This window comes from Candoia aspera, chromosome 1, assembly GCF_035149785.1.
Source record: "Candoia aspera isolate rCanAsp1 chromosome 1, rCanAsp1.hap2, whole genome shotgun sequence".
NCBI lineage: Eukaryota > Metazoa > Chordata > Lepidosauria > Squamata > Boidae > Candoia > Candoia aspera.
This window is the reverse complement of record NC_086153.1, coordinates 332,993,350-333,013,064: the sequence shown is the minus strand read 5'-3', so window position 1 is coordinate 333,013,064 and position 19,715 is coordinate 332,993,350. Positions and strand designations below refer to the sequence as shown.

The following is a 19,715-nucleotide window of genomic DNA, read 5'->3' as shown; positions in this document are numbered from 1 at the left end:
GCCGCCGCTCGCGTGTCCAGCTGCTGCCGCTACCGCTGCTTCTGCTGTCGCTGCTGTTGCTGTCGCCGCAGCCGAGGCTGCGGGCGTCCGGAACCGCGGATGGCGATCTCTTGAGATGGCTGGCCATCTGGCTTAAGGCGGCGGGGCAGGAGGCGGGGGAGGCGGAGATCCGGAGGGGGAGGGAGGGAGGGGAGGAGGAGGCGGGGGCGATCGGCTGGCAGGGGGAGACCGACCGAGCGATGGAGCTGAACCTCGACGGACTGGGCAACCTCCACCAAGCCGGGGAGCTCTTGAGCCCCGCCGGGGCGCACGCAAGGCAGCCGCCGCCTCCCCCGCCGCCGCCTCCCCCGCCGCCGCCGTCGACGCACCGCAACTTGGTCTCCTCGCACGGGCGGCCGGCCATGGTCTCGAGCATGGCGTCCATCCTGGACGGGGCGGGCGACTACCGGGCCGAGCACAGCTTGGGCGCCCCGCTGCACCCGGCCATGAGCATGGCCTGCGAGTCGCCCTCGGGCATGAGCACTTACACCACGCTGACGCCGCTGCAGCACCTGCCGCCTATCTCCACCGTCTCGGAGAAGTTTCCCCACCCGCACCACCACCACCACCACCACCATCACCACCACCACGCGCCGCACCAGCGCCTGGCCGGCAACGTCAGCGGCAGCTTCGCCCTCATGCGCGAGGAGCGCAGCCTGGCCGCCTCCATGGGCAACCTCTACGGCCACTACCCCAAAGACATGCCCGCCATGGGGCAGCCCCTCTCGCCCCTCGCCAACGGGCTGGGCGGCCTCCACAACGGGCAGCAGTCCCTGGCCCCCTACGGGCCCGGCGGCCACCTGGCCGGCGACAAGCTGCTCTCGCCCAACGGCTTCGAACCTCACCTCCTCTCCCGCAGCGAGGAGCACCTGGCCCGGGGGCTGGGCGCGCCGGGCGCCGGCATGATGCCCGCCCTCAACGGCCTGCACCCGCACGCCCACCCGCACGGCCAGGCCAACGGCTCGCTGCTGGCCGAGCGGGAGCGGCAGGGCTCGGGCTCGGCGGCGGGCGGCGGCGGCGGCGGGGCCGGCCAGGTGGAGGAGATCAACACCAAGGAGGTGGCGCAGCGCATCACGGCCGAGCTGAAGCGCTACAGCATCCCGCAGGCCATCTTCGCCCAGCGGATCTTGTGCCGCTCGCAGGGCACCCTCTCCGACCTGCTGCGGAACCCCAAGCCCTGGAGTAAACTCAAGTCCGGCCGGGAGACCTTCCGCAGGATGTGGAAATGGCTGCAGGAACCCGAATTCCAGCGCATGTCCGCCCTGAGGCTGGCCGGTAAGGGGCCGGGCGGGGGGCGAAGCGCCGGGCTGCTGCGGGGAGCGGACCGAGAGGCGCGCGGGCCGAGCCAACCCGCCGGGCTGGACGCAGCCGGCTTAGGCAGGCGGGCAGGCGGGGAGCAAGGAGCAGGCAAGCCAAGAACTCCGGGAGCAGGAGGCCGGGAAGGAACGGAGGAAGGGAGGCGCGGCGCGTGGCTTTGCGGGTCGTGACCGGGGCCCCGCTGAGCAGCCCCGCGCGGGTCTCAGCGCGGGTGCCGGGTAGCCAGGGTGCCCAGGACACTTTAGCCTCTGTTCAACACGCAAAGCCTTTGTTTTGGCGGTTCACCCGACCCCTTGCTGACCCTCCTCAAGGAATGCCTCTGTGTGCCTGCCTGCGTGCGTGTGTGTGTATAGTATGCCGATCCGCGGGACGCGCACTGCGTCGCGATCGATTATTGCCAGATTTCTGTCAAATCGCTCTTTCCACCGCATCCCCGTTATTTTTTCTCTCTCCGTCCCTCCGTCTGGGGTCTCCCAAAGCGCTTGGCGTTCCTTGCCAGGCGAGGATGCCACGGAGAACCACCTGATCGCTCAAGTGCCAGGTGCTGCACAGCTGAGGAAAGGAGTCGGTCCGCGGGCTCCTCAGCAGATGCCCCCCAAATTCCGCCTGTTTAAAATGACAGTGGTTGAAGAATGACTTGCCCTGCGTATTTTGAATCGCTCCCGTTCCGTCTGGGGATGATGGGAGCTGAAAACCAACCCACCTAGAATAGGCCAGGTTAGGGAGAACGGATGTATGCTATTGGGCATAAGTGTATGTACAATATGTCCTATGTATACACGTGTGTAGGCATACACACGCCTACAGTACATGGAGGTGTACCTAAAACCAACTGCCAGTCGAACAGATCGTATTGAATGGAAGGTGCTGTGTGTCTCTTCATCCATCCATCCACCCATCCCGATTCTTTTTTCTCTCTGGCTGGGTTCCACAACACGCTCCGAGGAGGCTAGAACACGGTTGGATAGCCGGTGATTCACTATGTTGTGGTTACCCAGCCATTGTCTTAGCAGGTTGTGTGAACTGGGCATCGCCTCGAGCCAGTCTCTGGTTTCTTTGTTCGGACACCGCGCGCTCTGTAAAGGCAGCTGCAGTTGTGTTTGGTGAACCGGCTTTAAGATTTAGCGCGAGGTGGGCGAACCGTGGGCGAACCGTGTGTGTGTGTGTATGTGTGTGTGTGCGCGCGCGCAGGCACGAAATAGGTTGCTCCACAAAGACTTCGGGGTGTATGTGGCTGACGCCAGCCAAAGGTTCATCGCGCCGCGCTTTCATAAAGCAGCTTCGCTCGCCGAGTAAGCGGCAGCATCTTGGCTGAGCCGGCTAGTTTTTAAACGCATTTAATGTGCAGCTGGGTTTGTGTTTGTGTTTCCGTAGTGTGAGTGCGTGTGTGCATCCTTACACCACTTTAGACACCTCCTTTGCATTAGGGAAATCGAACTGCCCTGTGTACAACTGATTCCCACACGCCGATTATTTGTGACAGTGAAGGAAAAAAAAGGCCAGAGTTAATTTCTAATAAGATACTTTTTAAAAATCTCTCTTGATAAAAGAGAAGACACGCGTCCTTTGATTTATATAAAGGATTTTTTTTGACGATGCTTTGGTTATTAGTGTGATCCTTGATGTGCTCTTTAAGAGAGAAAAAGGGTAAGTAGCTTTAATTTAAAAATCCACACCCCAGTAATAAGGGTTAAAGGTGGATTGGTGTTCGAGAGAGAGAAGGGATGAAAAGGAATGCCTGTGATAGGCTTAGAATCCCCGCTCAGTGTCTGAAATTTATTTATTTATCAAATTTTTATCACCGCCCATCTCCCCCCACAAGGAGGGACTCTCCCTCGCCTTTCTCGCCCTTCCCCAAAGTCCAACCCTGCCCTGGCCAGTGGGTTGTTCTGTAGCTGGTTGCTCGCTCCTCTGTAGGTGGGAACTGGGAAGGAAGAGACAGGAGGCCCTTTAGAGGACAGCAGCCATTAGGAGTTCCAAACTTTGGGAGGGGAGGAGGCGGAGGAGGAGGAGATCATTCCTGGACCGCAGACCAGATTTACCTTTGCCCCCTGTTTCTCACAATGATCAGACGGAAGCTTCTAGGTCACCTAGAAGGGCAGGAAGGTGGTTGGCAGGCCTGTTGTTCTTCGTTCGCACCTAAGGTATACTGCTCCTGAACATGGGGGCTCCACTACCTTATGGTACCTAATCGTTCGTCATAGGCAGAAGGCTCTGCTCCCCCGCTACATTCTAAAGCCGTGACTCGGCTTCCGGCAGTCAATCCCGCGATTTCTGTCTTGCCCGGAGAATGAACGTCTCCTTTCGCCCCTCTTGAATCTGTTGCCAGATCGATTCCTGAGGATGAGTTGGAATTCCTGTGGAATGGGAGGGGGAAATCCCGCCATTTGTCATTTGGAAGCGTAGAGCTCAAAGGTGGGAGCTCTGGGGATCCAGTCCCCTTCCTTGACAGAACCTCCCCTCCCCACTTTTTCCCCCTTGCTTTGGGTGTGGGGTGGGATTTTTTGGCGGGGAGAACGGCTTTCTTCTTTCTTTCCTTTCCCCAATGCCTAGTTCTTTTTTCCTCCCCCCCTCCCCTCCCCTCCTCTCCCCTCCCCTCCCACCTTCCTTTGGTCTCCACCTGCAGGACAGAGACAAACCTCACCCGGTTTGGTTACCCACCCACGCCAGGCCTAACCACGAGCAGTTGTCCAGGTCCAAAGGCCAGCTGCCTCTGACCGCTGCCCCCCGCCCCGCCTCCCCGCGGTCCCTGCTCTCCCTTTCCTCTCCCTCCTGGTGGATAAGCTCTGTCCTTCACACGGGTCTCTGCAGGTTGTGGTTAATGAGCTTCGATCGCACCGTCGTGGCCACCATCTTGACTTTTTTGACCACAACCTGCAGACACTCCTGGTCCTTCATTTTACCAGTGGCGGCGCCGATCAATTCTCTCTCGAGGTACGGAAGGAAAGACAAACTGAGCTAAAACGAAACAACAGCAGCAGCATTTTGGCCACCTCTGTTGCGGAGGAAACCGATTCCATTCGGGAGCTGATGGGAGAGCCCATTCAGGGTGATTCAACTGGGGGAAAGCAGCCCTACTCCCAAGGCTCTAATCAAGAATCTCTTCCTGGTCCAAGCAAAGGCTCCTTTGGGGAAACCGGGGAGCGGTGCTCCTTGACCCTCAATCTTTCATCCGCAAAATCCAGGGTTGGTTTATAATTTAATTACCAACTTACCTATCAATGGGGGAAAGCAATCTTTGAATGCTATTATCTGTGGTTATTTACATGGGGAAAGCGTCAGTTACCCAGCGGAGACCGGCCAAAGTCAGCAGACCTTTTCCCAACTGATGCTTCTGGGAAGCCGCAAGCAGGCCAGACAAGCAGAACCCACCTCTCTTCTTGGTCTCCAGAATGAGGGGTCCAGAGATACCCCAGACTTTGAACCTGGACGTTTCATCTTAGCTTGTAATAGGTCTCTCCCCTTGCCCCACTTTGCCTCCTGCCCTGGCCTCCAACGTTCCCAGCTGGCATCACATCTTGTGGCAGTGAGTTCCATGGTTTAGTCCATATTCTGCCCCCTTCCTCCTCCTCCCTTCCTTCCTTTATTTTGTACAACTCAAGGTAGCACACATGATCCTTATTATGGGTTGATCCCAAGTTCTCCTATTGTAAGGAAAAACACATTTTCTCCCCACTGTTCATAAATGCTCTAGTTTAAACATGAACCCTCAAAAGTATATATCTGAGAGTAACTCAAATGTGTGGAAGTGAGGGAAATAACTATGACACATCACCATCACCATCATCATATTATTATTAGCTCAACGTACGATATGATAGAAGAAAGGCTTTCTTCACACATTAGTTTACCCAGATCAGGCCACAACGTAGTCTCTGCATTCTCATAACTTCTTAACCTTTGCTGGATTTGGGGGCAGGTGGGGTCAGATTTTCCACTTGGGCAAAACCGGTTCTGTTTGGTTAAGTTATGGTTCCGTGTAACGTGTGAATCTGGAAAATGGGTAAATTCCGGGTTAAGCTGTTGTCTGAAGGCAGGCTTACGGGGCATCTATGGTACTAACAAAGAGTGAACAATTACAATTACGAAGAATTTCTGCAGGAAAACCACCAGCCTGACACCAATAGGGGCTCCATCTAAAATGCCAGCCAGGGATACCTTCTCTTTCTCCAGTCTTCTCTAGGATAAACGGAGGCGTCTTAGGATTGGCCCATTTCTCAGGCAACCTTCCCCAACCTGGTGTCCAGGTGGGTTGGACTACAACTGCCATTTTCCCCAGCCTGCAACGACTTGGCACCTTCTTATCTGGTTTGTGAACAGAATTTTCATTCTTCTTCCCTTTCTTCACTCGCCCCCTAATCAATAACATGGCCGATTAACTCCATAGCCACATTGTCCCTCCCCCTTTCCTGCCTTTGTCTTCTCCTGTCAACGCTCCACCGTTTCTTTCCTCCTCTGGTCCTGGTGGTAGTGGGGGAACCGTCATATCAAGGTGTACGCATCGCTTTCTCTTCGCCCCGTTAGAACCAAGGAAATACGGACAGAGAGAGGTGCGCGGACTCCATTATAAATCTGGGTCTACCCAGTCCCCTGTTCCTCCCTTTCGTTTGTTCTCGTTCTTTCTTCCCGCAATTCAGTTTGTAAGTTTCTTTGTACGTGGAGGGTGGGGGGGAAATAAGAAGGGAGTAAAGATGTGGACCTGAAATTATGATTCTCCTCTGTATAATTGTCACCCAGCGTTATCAACCAAGGAGGGGCAGACTCGAATGTCCTAACATAGAAACTACTAGGACACTTGCAGTGCAATTCTAAGCAAAGTCTACTCTGAAACGGGGTCATTCAATCCCTTCCAGCCAAGAAACTATCTACAGGATTACACCCATTCTTGTTAAAAATGTAAAATCCCAAAGCAGGAGGACTGAACAATCAAAATCATGGGTTATAGCCAAATATATACAGAGAGCAATAATAGTTAACCCTTGGCTGCAGTCGATATGGTGGTTGTAAAAGAAAAGAAGTGACAATACCGCTGAGGTATCTGTTGATTTTCTAAAAGAAATGGGAGTGGGAGACAGACACAGAGAGACTTCAGATTTAAAATTCAGCGGGGATCATTCGAACGTCTCAGATTTTAAGGGCAGAATTGCTTGCCTGCTTAAATTTGTAGGATTCTACACATTCCGATTCTGGTCCAGTCCTGCCCTTTGCTAAGAAAAGGAGCTGAATATTCACAGCCCTGAATAAATAAAACAGTTCAAAGCAGGCTTCCTCAAATACGGCTGCCCTGAATTCAGCGGGATCCACTTTGAAGCTCGAGCCTGTAACCTTTTAAGTAGTTTCTTCCATTTCATCCTCAAAAATATCATTTGAAACGGATCAATTACCTTTCAATGGGGCTTTCTTAAGCTGTCTTGTCACGCTCAGGTGGTAAAAGAGAACTAAATAAAGCCGATACTGACATCAGTTACTTATTCCCAGGTCTTGTGTACAATTTAGAAAGACAGATCAGTCAGGATAATGAATATAAACGTAAAGCTGAATTTACGCTGTACCTAAAAAGAAGCCCAGAACGAGCACGTAACCCGTAACGGCCCTTCAAGATAAGCAATAATTCAATTGATAAAAACAATTACAGGGAAAGGACAATTCTCAGCATACTTAAACATACTGTACAGATCTGAACATTTGCATCCCCTAATTTGCCACAAGCCGCCTCATCTCGGACATCCACAGACCCAGCACGTGGCTTTTCTTGTGATGGGACTGCCTCTGGTTTTCCAAGGCTTTGCACAGTCCACAGCACTGTTTCTCAACCTTGGCAACTTGAAGACCTGTGGACTTCAACTCCCAGAATTCCCCAGCCAGTGCTGGCTGGGGAATTCTGGGAGTTGAAGTCCACAGGTCTTCAAGTTGCCAAGGCTGAGAAACACTGGTCCATGGGGAAATTAGTTTCCTAAAAATGGGAGGACATGAATTAGGAGCACAGTCTCTCTGCTCCCCAAACCAATTTAAGGCCACCCCAGTCACCAATTTATGAGAATGAATACTGCACCTCTTCTCCAAGTACACAGGGTGGTGTACATGACACCCCTTCTCTCATTGATCCACAGCAACCTTGTGAGGTAGACAAGGCTGAGCATGTGGGACCGGCTCAGAGTCACTTAGAGAACTTGCGTGGCTGAGAGAGAATCTCCCTGTTCTAGGCCAACAGCTCAGCTATTTCACTGCAGGGGCCTGTCTGTACCACACACACACACCCTTCCCAGTGCCCTGTCTTTAATGCAACACTGGGGCCAAACTTCCTGTTCATGCCTGGAATGGTTGATCATGATGCAGCAGACCAGCTGCCAGTCTGTGAGGCATGCAATAGAGTGTTCAAAGTATATCTGCCAAGAGATTTGTGATATTAATCTCTTCTTGGGTTCTGTTGTCCTTTTGCAACAACAGAAAGATGGCTGGGTGTGGAGCTAAAGACGAGCTACCTGGTCCCTCTGTCTCTGTTGTCAGCACTCTTCTTACAGCCAGCAAAGGAGATCCACAGATGCCTGTCAATCCACAGCCTGATGTTTCCCCCAGGTCTGCCTCCAGCACAGCCTTCTCCAACCTGGTGTCCACCAGATGGGTTGTTTGTGATGTAGTCACACATATAGAAGCTGTGGGGATGTTGTTCTCTAAGGCAGTGTTTCTCAACCATGGCAACTTTAAGATGGGTGGACTTCCACTCCCAGAATCCCCCAGCCAGCCACGCTGGCTGGGGAGTTCTGGGAGTGGAAGTCCACCCATCTTAAAGTTGCCAAGGTTGAGAAATACTGCTCTAAGGTGTATAGAGAGGTATGCATGTTGATGTGCAAAGGCAGTGTGTTTTCTGTAAAACAAACTAGAGCACTGTTTCCTGCTTGTCGTCTGGAATATTTTACTTGTTAAATGTATAACAAGAATGACAACCCATGGAGGGACCCCCTTCCTAGGAGACATCCAGCTGGGGTGATTTTTGATAGGAAGGATGCCAAGGCAATATAGGGACTCTTGCAGAGATGCAACAGGACACCTCTTCCAATGTAGAGCTAATCACTGCGCTGTCATAGTACTGAATGATGCCCTTACATCCATGTGCATAAGAGGTACAGTGGAATGAGTAAACCTCCTTCTCATTCAGGTTGGTTGGAAGCCCAGACTATGAATCCAGAAACTCCCTCTTCTGTGGGTGCCCACCAGATGTCTGGGTTCACACAAAGCTGAACTCTAAACCTAGTTTAACAAAACACGATTGCTGTGTTTGACCTAATAAGTAGTGCTTAAAAATATTAAACATACTAGTTAAGGTGATGGTTTGGTTCATGTAGCTTGCTAAGACAATGCCAGAGTTCTCGTGACAGCCATATGCAATTGACCAACCATGCCATATCTTGGTGCAGCCTGTTGTGTGGACTCCAGCCACTGTTCTGTTCAGAGTGAGAAAGGCTGGCTGCATTCTTTAGTGAGACCAGTTGAAGGTCTAGCAGATGCATTTGTGCTACGTGTTAAGCCTACTTAATTTTAAACTGTACGGTAGCCTGTTGTGGGAATCTGACGCTAGTTTGGAGTATTATGCAATCCATAAAATGGGTTAATTCACTAACCAAGTTAGGTCACTGATGCACAGAAGAAGCAGTGATATCAGATAGGAGTCTCCTTGGAATTAGTTTCCCTGATTGGAGGAATGAGCAACAACCATCAGTTCTGATTCCATTGGAGTTTCACCAGCATTTCTGTCCAAATAGTGTGAAATCAATTTGTGCTAGCTCCCTCCCTTGTGCTAGGGGTATCTGCAGGGTGTGGTAAAAAAAGTCAAGATGGCAGTCACAGTAGTGTGATCACTGCAGCGATCGCACCATTGTGGGCTCCATCTTGACTTTTTTGACCATACCCTGCAGACACCCACCAGGAGAAGCCAATGGGAGAATTACAAAGCATCTACTTTTGACACCGTTTCTGAGAATGCAAAGCACAGTCTAGAGTCCTCCAGTTTCACACATGACAGCTTATATCAGTGTTTTTCAAACTTGGCGACTTTAAGATGTATGGACTTCAACTTCCAGAATTCCCCAGCCAGCGTGCTGACTGGGGAGTTCTGGGAGCTGGAGTCCATACATCTTCAAGCTGCCAGGGTTGAGAAACACTGGCTTACATGCTTGCCATCCATTCATGTAACAAATTTCCTAGAAGTGTGTGTGGGGGGGGTAATGACACCTGAGTAACCCACCCAGCCATCCTCCCTCATTTTATATGACTTCTATCTCATAAACCAAAGAACTCAAGATGAAGTTACCCAGGATCATCTTCAGACTTTTAGGCTTCAGACAATTCTTACAGAAACCCACTCAAAAATAAGTCCCAGGATTTAATGGGATGTATTTGTAACAAATGTGAACAGGATTGGTAACTCCACACCTGTCTCTATTGTTGGGTGGATGTATGGACTTTAAGCTCTTCTGTGGAACTTACATCTGTATTTCTTAAATTTATTACTTCTATAATTATTCTTAGAGTTATCTTTATTATATAGTATTATATTTACTATCACCCGTAACAGATGAAAATAAATCCCATAATTTATAGTAAAGCATCACCTTCTGATATGTTGTGAATCTTGGAAGATGGTTTAAAAATGCTGTAAATGAATAAATGTTAATTATATGTTTATTCTGCATATACAGCCATAAGTTATTTTGACACACACGTACACACACAGGGGCATGTACATATGCCTTTATATATGTTCGTATACATAAGGTGCACAAAACGTGTATGAATCTCTCACAAATATCTAAATCATAGTTGCTGTCTCTTTAAAATATTTTTAGGAGAAGGAATGTCTTTTGTGCAGTGTGGTGGCTTAGACAACTGCAAGACTAAGCTTTAATTCTACTTATTTTATTAATTGTACAAATGTGGTAGACTCCTCATTTTAAATAAAAGGATGCAGGGATAGACCAGAATTGGTGGGTAGAAGATAGGATAAAGAGAATACATGCACACAAGGAAGAGATCAATAGGAAGGCAAGAAGAAGAGACTGGTGAAGCAGAGAAGAGGGAGGAAAGGAGGAAAAAAATCTTTCAGCACACACACATATACCAGCGAGGCTTTCCTAAAGTAATTTATGTAGAAGCAATCCACATTGATTCAGGTGGAATTTATTTAACTACTGTGGTGAGGAGGTGGTGCAAGAGAGTGAGCAAGCGTTGTGCCTTGCTGTTAACCACGTCTGGCTAGTCTGGAGTTCGTAGGCCTAGGCCGCAGTGCGAGTGAGCCAATCTGAGGCAGGGCAATATATTAAAAAGTGGTTCTTAGAGATGAGATGAGGCTAGGCAGGAAAAGAAATAGCCATTGACTTAGCTAGGAGGCTCCATGTGTGAGAGAGAGGAAGAAGGAAGGAAGGAAGGAAGGAAGGAAGGAAGGAAGGAAGGAAGGAAGGAAGGAAGGAAGGAAGGAAGGAAGGAAGGAAGGAAGGAATCAGACAAGAGGAAGGAAGGAAAGATGGAAGGGAAAGGGAAGAAAGGGAGGAAGAGGAAAGGGAAAGGGAAGAAAAGGAGATTTGTTAGGGGAAAAGAAATAAGAGATAATAGAAAGGATGGGAAAAGGTTGCGAAAGGGAGAAGAGAATGGATATATAGATAAGAAGGAAGAGAGAGAGAGGAAGGAAGAAAGGAAGGAGAAAAGGTAAAGAAAAGGAATCAGACCAGAGGGAGGGAGGGAGGAACCCCTCTCCCCCCATCCCTCCACCTTCTCTCCTCTGGAAGCTCCGCCGCCTCACTCGCGCTTGGTTTTCCCGAGTCCCCGAAGCAGCTCCAACCGCGCGCCGAGCTCAGCCCGGGACCGGCCGAGAGCGGCTGGGGACGTGGGCGGCGGGGTGCGCTGGACCGGCGGCGCTTCTTCGGGCCGGCCTCCCTTTCCTTCCAGGTGTCTCGCGCGGGAATTATTTATGGGGGCGAAGCGTGTTCCCTCGGCATAGTGTTCAGAGTGATGCCGGTGGTGTTTAATTAGGGCGGGCGAGTGGCATCTTTTAGTTCCAGTCGATGCCCTATTGAAAAGCCGTTAATAGCATGCAAATTGTCCCCCAGCCTTTACAAGGTTCTGGTAAATAAAGATTTAAACACTCGCCACAATTGGCTCTTTAAGTACCCCCGTTGTTCACTCTAATTGACCGTCCTGTTTTATTTCCGATGCTGCTAAATAAATAATAATTTAAAAGGTGGAGAGAAAGGGGGGAGGGGCACCCACAGCAGCCGCGAGGAAAAAGAAGCCGCTCACGATCCAACAGACCGGTGGAATTCGAGGCGACCGGAGGGATTTCGAACACACACGCACACGCACACCGAGACCCCGAGCTTCAAGTTTCTGCCTGGATTCAAGAACCCCCCCTGCCCACTTTATTCTTGACTAGTCGCGGCCCTATCAACTTAATGGGAGAATTAAATACACTCACCCACTCCGGGCCATTTAAAAAGGGGGAGAGGGGAGGGAATTACCTCGGTTTACAGGTTTCCGTCCTGCTCTTAACACCAGGCCCGGGAGCGAGCAAATCTGAATACTGTCTTATTTCTGTATTTATATTTGGATATACCTCCCAGATAACCGCCCAGAGTCCTTCCTTAGGGGGGAGATGGGCAGTGATAAAAATTTGATAAATAAACCAACAAACATAGCTCCGCCTTGCAATCCCTGGCCCCATGGGGCAGAGAGACGCAACTTTTTCTCGGCCAGAACCACGATTCGAAACGAGCGAGTTTGGTCGAGACAAAGAAGCAAACTGAGTTCATCCACGTGTAATTAAAATTAAGTAGAGAAAATATGCAGGCTTGAATAAACTCGCATACGGGTTTATTCAAGGTGAAACATTACAACTCCGTGATAATTTGGGGAAAGTTTTGGAGGGGAGGGGGCCCACTCCAAATTTTGCATTTTTGAAGGATGGGGTCTTACGGAAGACCAACCCCAGAAGCAGCATGTCTTGGTTCCCTTCCCGGAAGGATCCCTGAGACTCGGTCAGATTTACCAGGAAGCAAGAATTGGGTTGCAACATTTGCAAGCCAATTTGGGCTCCAGGCGCGCACTTTCAGGATCGCCCTTTTCTCATCCACTAACTGGCAGCCGCTCGTTTGAAGCCTGAGATTGCATTTCCCCACCCACTTACTTGTGGGCGCAAGTAAGGAAAGAGGCTTACTTTCCATCCGAAAAACCGAGCCAGGTAGAGCTCCTCTCGCAACAAGAAGTTTGAAAGAAAAAGAAAAAAAAAGCGCCTATTTCTCTTAAAAACTTTATTTTCCCGAAAATAAAAGTGCCTGAATTTGTCTGGATCATACTGACCCTCCCGTCTTATATTTATCTAATTTTAACTGTGGGTGGAATGGTTCGAAAATTGAACTGAAGTGAAATGGAAGCAAAATGGGCAATTGCTGATTAACAGTGATTTTTAAATATTTTAAATAGTGAATTAGGCCCTGATTTCCTAGATTTGGGGGCCGACGTTTGGACTCTTACGGAATTATAGCGTTTTAAAAAGCCACACACGCTTTGGGGTTGTGTTCACTAAAAAGAATGAAGTAGCAAACACAAATAAAACTGGGGCAAAATATACTGCCTTCCTCCCTTCATCTGCAGTTTTCCCTTCCAACTTCCCTTCCTGCAGCCTAAACAATTAAAGTAGACGCTTCAAGAAAATGAAATACAAGGGTCCTGTGAATTCCTCCCCAGATGGAGGAAACGTTGGCCATACCTGAGATGCCAGGCAGCTTTCTTGGTCATCCCAGTCCTGCCCTGCACCTCTCCCTTCTGACTAAATGCAACGGCAGGGTCTTAGGGATGCTTCAAAGGGAATTCTTGTTCTGGAGACCCATTTGCAAAGGTTTATTTTATTTATGTTACTTATTTTAATTCCTATACCCACCCATCTCAACCAAGGATGCCCGCCTGCCCAAAAGAGGTATTTCTGAAAAGGCGGTTGCACAACCCCCCTTCTGTTATTTCCCTCTTTTCTTAGACCTATTTGGAAGTCAAATCAAATTTCCTTATTTTACAGTCAATCAAATCAAATCAAATCAAATCAAAATTTATTTTATTTTATTTTATTTTATTTTATTTTATTTACATCCAAGCTTCCCCTTTACCTGCCTTCCCCTCCCTCCACAGTCTTGCCTTTTCTTTCTCCATCCTCTTCCCACAACTACCTACCGCGGATCTTCAGAAGACATCCCAGATGTAAGGCCCCACTACTTGGACGAGCCAAAGGCCTTCACAATGTTACGCCCTCCTTTCCCCCCCACCCCAAACCTTTACAATTTGAAAGACCACCCCCGACTTCAGTCTGGTTCTAAATAAATGCATTTAGGACTGACTGTAGAGGAAAAGGTGCGTCTAGCCGGGGATGGTGTCTTTTTCCGTAAAAAAGCCAGTTTCAAAAGTATGACTTTGCAAAGACTTTCATTATTTATCGTATTCCCCCCCGCCCAACACACATATCCGCACGCAGACCTGTTAAGTCATTGCAGTCACTGAGCCGCAAAGTATCCCATTGGGTGAATCCCGCCCTTTGTCCTCCCAGCCCAAAAAATTGGGTTAATTGAATAAGCCACGGTTAAATTAAGCATGACATGCGAACACAGTCTTCTCGGTACGTTTCTACCTAGGCGCGCTTTCCCGGGAATAGGCCTCTTGAATGCAACGGGAGTGAACTTTGAGCAGAGCGAAACGGGGTCGGGCAACTCTTCGGTGGTTCCTCCCCCGAGAATGGGGCTTTCTTGGGGCGGAAGTGCCCGAGACTGCTGAAAACGCCCTTCTCGGCAGCCCATTTCCTGCGCAGCAAGATGCACACCACGTGGCGTTCACAATCTCCTATATAGATCCGTGGGGTGGGGGATCCTGAGGGGTAAAAGTAGCGGGGTTACGTGCTCGCAACACGTTGAATCTGAGCTACCGGGAGGCATTCATTTTCAGGCGCCTCCATCTTGTAGCGCGAGTAGTAGGAGATACTACTGTTTACCTGGACTGTCAGTTCTCTATTTTGTTGTGTTTTTTGCTGGTTTTAATTGTTAGCCACCCAGAGTCTCTTGTTTGAGATGGAGGGCCATATACTGTAAATTAAATTAATGAACGAATAAATAAATGCTGATTTTCCCTACAGTAATAGTGGGAAAGCAATCTTACCTACAATAAGCCTACGCAGGCCTGACTGCTCAGGAGTTCAATCCGCTGACTTTCTGTTCAGGAAAATGTGAACGGAATTGCACAGCGAAGGTCGCGCGCGAGAAAGTAATGCTGATAATATCGTGTTCATTCTCTTGAAAATGCAGGAAGTAAAATACTACCAGTTGACGTGACACTGTACTGTTGCTACTACTGTGAACGGCTACTACTACCAGTAATAGAAACTGTATATATCTCTAACAGCTCGGTCCTATGCGCGCTTAAGCAGCCGTATACCAGACGACATTGAATTGGGTTAGCGCCCGGCTAAGATTTCATTCGATTGGCGTTTATTGCTTATTTACTTGGGACTAAATGCCAATTAAATCGCAGATAGGATCGAGGGAGCCGTGGCCGGAGGGTGGGGCAGGGAGTGCTAAATGGAAAGAAAGCAAAATAAATCTGCAGAGCATTTGAAATCCACAGGAATTCGCAGGACTCTGGTATCACATCTTTTGGAAAGATAGCAGTAATGTTAAAAATCAGAAAGCGCCTTATGATTTATAATGAAATGCTTCGTCTTAAAGGATGCTACTAGACGCTTTCTGATTTTTGGCTACCACAGAGGAACAAGACTGTTACATGCCTGCAATAATGTCAAGGGATCTGGAGACAAGGATTTTTTTTTTTAAAGGAAAATGAAAAGGGGGTTCTTAAAAAAATAACCTTGTTAGGACAAAAAATCTCCCAAACTATTGCATAGTACAGGGAGAAGATAACGAGATCTTATACAGGCCGATTCAGATCTCGCTGGATTGCGGGCAGCAGAAAATCACAGCTAAAATTAAGGATAGCCGGATACGGGCGGGTTTTTTATTTTCAAACTCCCAATTTTAACAGGTGAGCACCGACGCCAAAGCATTTTGTCAACTTAAAAAAATGTTCATATCGTATATTAAGCCCTTCTTTCTTCTTCCTCATCTGGCTAAAATATGGGCGATCTCATTCTTCCAGACCCTCTTCGGCAGCCGGACTTGCTGGTCGTTGGGGATTTACTACCGAGTAGTAGTAGGAAAGCCAGGTCCGCTGGGCTGTTCCTTTTCGGGAGAAATCCGGCCTTCGGCATGGGCCGCCGGCTCCACAGGCGAGGTGTACGACAAGATCCTCGCCGGGCTGGAGGGAGGCTGGCTTCTTTCCCGGCGTGCGCAGCGATGGCCTCTCCGACTGACGGCGACGGCAGTTGTATTCCAGAGGGCTCCAAGTTGTGGAGAAAGAAAGAAAGAGATGGATGGATGGATGGAAGGAAAACAAAGAGGAAGGAAGGAAAAGGAAGAAAGAAAAGAAAAACAAGCAAGCAAGAAAAGAAAGGAAGGAAGGAAGGAAGGAAGGAAAACAGAGGAGGAAGAGAGGGAAGAGGGAGGGAGCGAGGGAGGGAGAAAAAGAAAGAAAAAGGGAGGGAGGGATACGAGTCTCTCTCTCTCAGAGAAAGAGGGAATGTCCAGAATGAGATAAGGAAGTCAAAGAAAGAAAGGGAGAAAAGTGAGAGGAGGAGAGGAGGGCCGGGGTGGGGAGAAAAAGAGTGGTCCAACTAAGTCAGCGCAGGGGAAGCCAGACTCTGCTTTGGCCCCTTCTATGCGGTTCCGTCCCTGCGCGGTTCGAGACCCAGAGTCGGAGTTCCTGGCTTAGCTCGGGTGGGGCGGGGCTGGAGGGAAGCCGCGCTGCGAAAGTCGAACCGCGGGGGACGCGCGCGACGGGTGAAGCCAGCCGGGAAGGGCTCCGCTCTTCCTCCTCCGGCGCCTTTTGTGTCTGGAGAGCAGAGCGCGCCCAAACGGACAGGCACGTGTGGAGGGGAAGGGGACGAAAGTATCGTGGGGGGAGCGAGACAGGAACGGGAGGCGGAGAAACCAGAAGAGCGGCGGGTCGGGGGCAGGAAAGTGGAAGGTTTCGGGAACCGGGCAAGGGGGGGCGGAGGATTACTCGCTGGGTCCATACCCCCCCCCCCCCGATTTTCCCGGGGATCTGCCTCCGCCTCCCGCCCGGGTCTTTCTTCAGGCCGGCGGGGCTCCCATTTGCCTGATTGCATTTAAACGCGTCATTATCCCGGGTAAGGGCGCCCAGGCGTGGGGAGGTTGCTTAGGCCTCCCTAATTCATCAGCGTGTCCCCGATCGATCGATCGATCCCTGGCTTCCTTTCAGCTGCAGCTCTCGTTCGCCGAGGCTCCTCGCCCGCGGCTCCCGGGCCGGCCTGACTCCGGCGAGGAGGGGAAGGGCAGGCGCGGGGGCTCAGGACGCTCGAAAGCGAGAGGTCCCGGCTGGCAAGGAAGGGGCGGGAGGGTCGTGTGGAAGGCGGCACTCTGCGTATGCTCAGGAGACACGACTGCTTTCGCACCGTGGGCTGAACCGTGCGAGCCCTGTGCCATTGGCACAACATGCCGAGCCTACGTCGCTTGGCTTGCTTTCGATGGCTCGCGCATCCAGTCTATTAGCTGAGTTCAATCTGTGCGGATCCAGAAACGTGAAATCGATAATCAGGTTATATGGGTTGTGTGAACGCAGCCTTTGAGCGCTGGCTGGGGAAAGGAACACGGCGCCTATTGAGGATGTGTCTTGCCTCCCACTCAGGACATTCTCTGCGGGACTTAGCGCCCCGATAAAACCCGGAGGCACAAAAATCAAGCCAGGAAAAAGAAATGAAATTGCAGATGTCAAGGTGCCCATTTATTCCCCTTGTAAAGGCTTCCCAGAAAAAGACAAACATGAGATGGTATCTGCACTACAGTTCTAATTTGGGGATGTTAAGCTAATAACCAAATGCATATTTTGAAAGCCATATTTCTCACCAGCCACTGTGCCTGGAATTAAATGTAGCTTCTTTCCAGGATGAGTCCCACCAACCCTACAAAACTGGAAAACTCATATTTTTCCTACTCAGGTTAACTATTCCTATTCAGATCAACCAGCCAGCCCGGGCTTCAGCTACCAGGGAGAGACACTGCAGCCTTGCTGTTAAATCCCCAGCTGGGTCCTCTGCAGCTTTTCCATAGATTGGGAGCAGAGTCTTAATCTTTACTGTTCTCTTTTGTGAATTTCATAGCACTCCCGTTTATAAACCAGGCTTAACTTGCAGCACCTGATTGATGATTTGCACATTTGCCAAGCAATGGCTTAATTAACCACATTGCATTCAATAAGCCACGATTTACTGGGTTCATGTGACACACTAAACCATTTTTCATGGTTTACAAGCCACAGCAGCTGAGTTCATACAGGTCAAAAGTGAACACATCAAGGCTTAATGTGATGTGTGAACCTGGCTTTGGTGTGCGTGTTGCCATATTTGATCTCTCTGTCCAGCAACATAGTTTGAACATATAAAGGGTTTCCTAGATCATCAAAAGCTTCTACCACCACAACTATCCCCTAGTGGAACATGGATTTTTCTTCTCTCTCTCCCTTTAGAGCAGTGTTTCTCAACCTTGGCAACTTGAAGCTGTGTGGACTTCAACTCCCAGAATTCCCCAGCCAGGCTGGGGAATTCTGGGAGTTGAAGTCCACACAGCTTCAAGTTGCCATGGTTGAGAAACACTGCTTTAGAGATTTTCATGCATGTACATTCAGGTCAGTGTTGGCTTTCTATGCACTTCCAAGAATGGACTGTAGGTTGAGTCATGGCAACTGGATTTCTTTCGTTTTGGTTGAAACATTTTGCTGCTCGTCCAAGCACTTTCAACCAAAACGAAAGAAATCCAGTTGCCATGACTCAACCTACAGACCATTCCACCTGGATGACCGAGAATCTTCATCGACGTATTCCAGGAATGGAGCAGAGCATTTAAACTGTTGATGGGGGCCAGGAGAAACCTCTGGGGTGAACATGCATCTAGCTGTATCACACAACCATGCTTAATCAGGTCAGTTATGAGCCTAATGGCTGCATTTGTATAAATGTTGAGCTTGCTAAAGGTTAGGTTGCACTCTCTTTTAAAAGTGGTTTTAATATGTGTATTGTGTGGACCTAAGCTGTGTGGTTAGTTTGTAATTCAGTTCATGAAGCTGGGCCAAGTCATAGAAGGAGGGTTGGGGGGGGGGGGTTGGCCACTAGGCCAAATCTAGTGCCAAGCAGGGTTCATGATGGTGACCCCGGTCCTTGGTTGCTGGCCTGTTAATTAGTCTAAATATAAGTAACTGTGTGGTTACATCAGCCAATTTTCTTAATGGCCCCCCTCAGAATTGCAGAGCTGGGAATCTGGGGCATTATAGTCCAACACCGAAGCTGCCTTTGCATATGAGCTTAATCAGGCCCCTTTAAGACCCAGCAGCTTTTATTATTCAACAAACTAAGCTTGTCAGTCTTAACCTTGGCTATTTATGGCTTAGCACGTTGCACAAAGGGAGCCCATTTGCTTAATTTAGGGTTCCGTGTATGGTATGAATCCCCAAAATGAGTTTGTTCAGTAACCTAATTAAGCTTATTTTAGAAGTTCAGACAGGTTTCAGAAAGCTGATCTGTGGATGTTGCAAAAGGGGGAAGGATTCAGCTTCCAAGAAAGCAGGGGTGTTGGGGGGGTGTTGTTTCAAAAAATGAAGATGGTAGCTGCAGTCACGTGATAGAAATCCCACCCATTTTTTACCGGCATCACACATGGCTTTGGCATGTGGTTGCAGCTGCCATGTTGACTTTTTTGACCATCCCGATGGACACCTCTGCAGAAAATGTATCTCTATGTAGCTCTTCAGGTCCACACAATCTGGCCACGTAATCTAGTCAACCATGACAGCAACATCTTTTTTTACCCTTTGGGCAGCCACTGGCTGTGTCTACACAACATGCTGAACATGGTTGTGGAATTAGCTTGTTTTTTTAATGCTCTGCACAACACATTGAACCTGAAATTATGCAAACTCTAAGCCACATATGTCATATGCAGACGCACACACAAACTGACCAAGTTTAAATCTAGTGAAGTTTAACATATTGTGTGAATGCAACTGCTAGGTTTGCACCTGACCTTGTTATGCATATTGTATGAATACAGATACTGAGTTTTCAAAATTAGGGAATTGATTAGAGAAACAGAATTCTGCTGTTTGTATATGGGAGCATTATAGCAATATAGATTCAGTCTCAAAGTGGGTGAGTTAGTCCATGATGAAGGGTAAATATAGGCATCCTTTGCTTTGGAGTGAGTCAATAGACT

At 49.3% G+C, this 19,715-nt stretch overlaps 1 protein-coding gene across 1 annotated transcript in view; it reads left to right on the top strand.

Moving 5' to 3' along the window:
* Positions 1–239: 239 nt before the first annotated feature.
* Positions 240–19,715, top strand: part of ONECUT3 (one cut homeobox 3) — an 80,786-nt gene continuing 61,310 nt past the window's right edge. The window contains exon 1 of the mRNA XM_063290756.1: positions 240–1,314. Coding sequence (XP_063146826.1) covers positions 240–1,314 — 1,075 coding nt within the window. The remainder of the gene's footprint in view (positions 1,315–19,715) is intronic.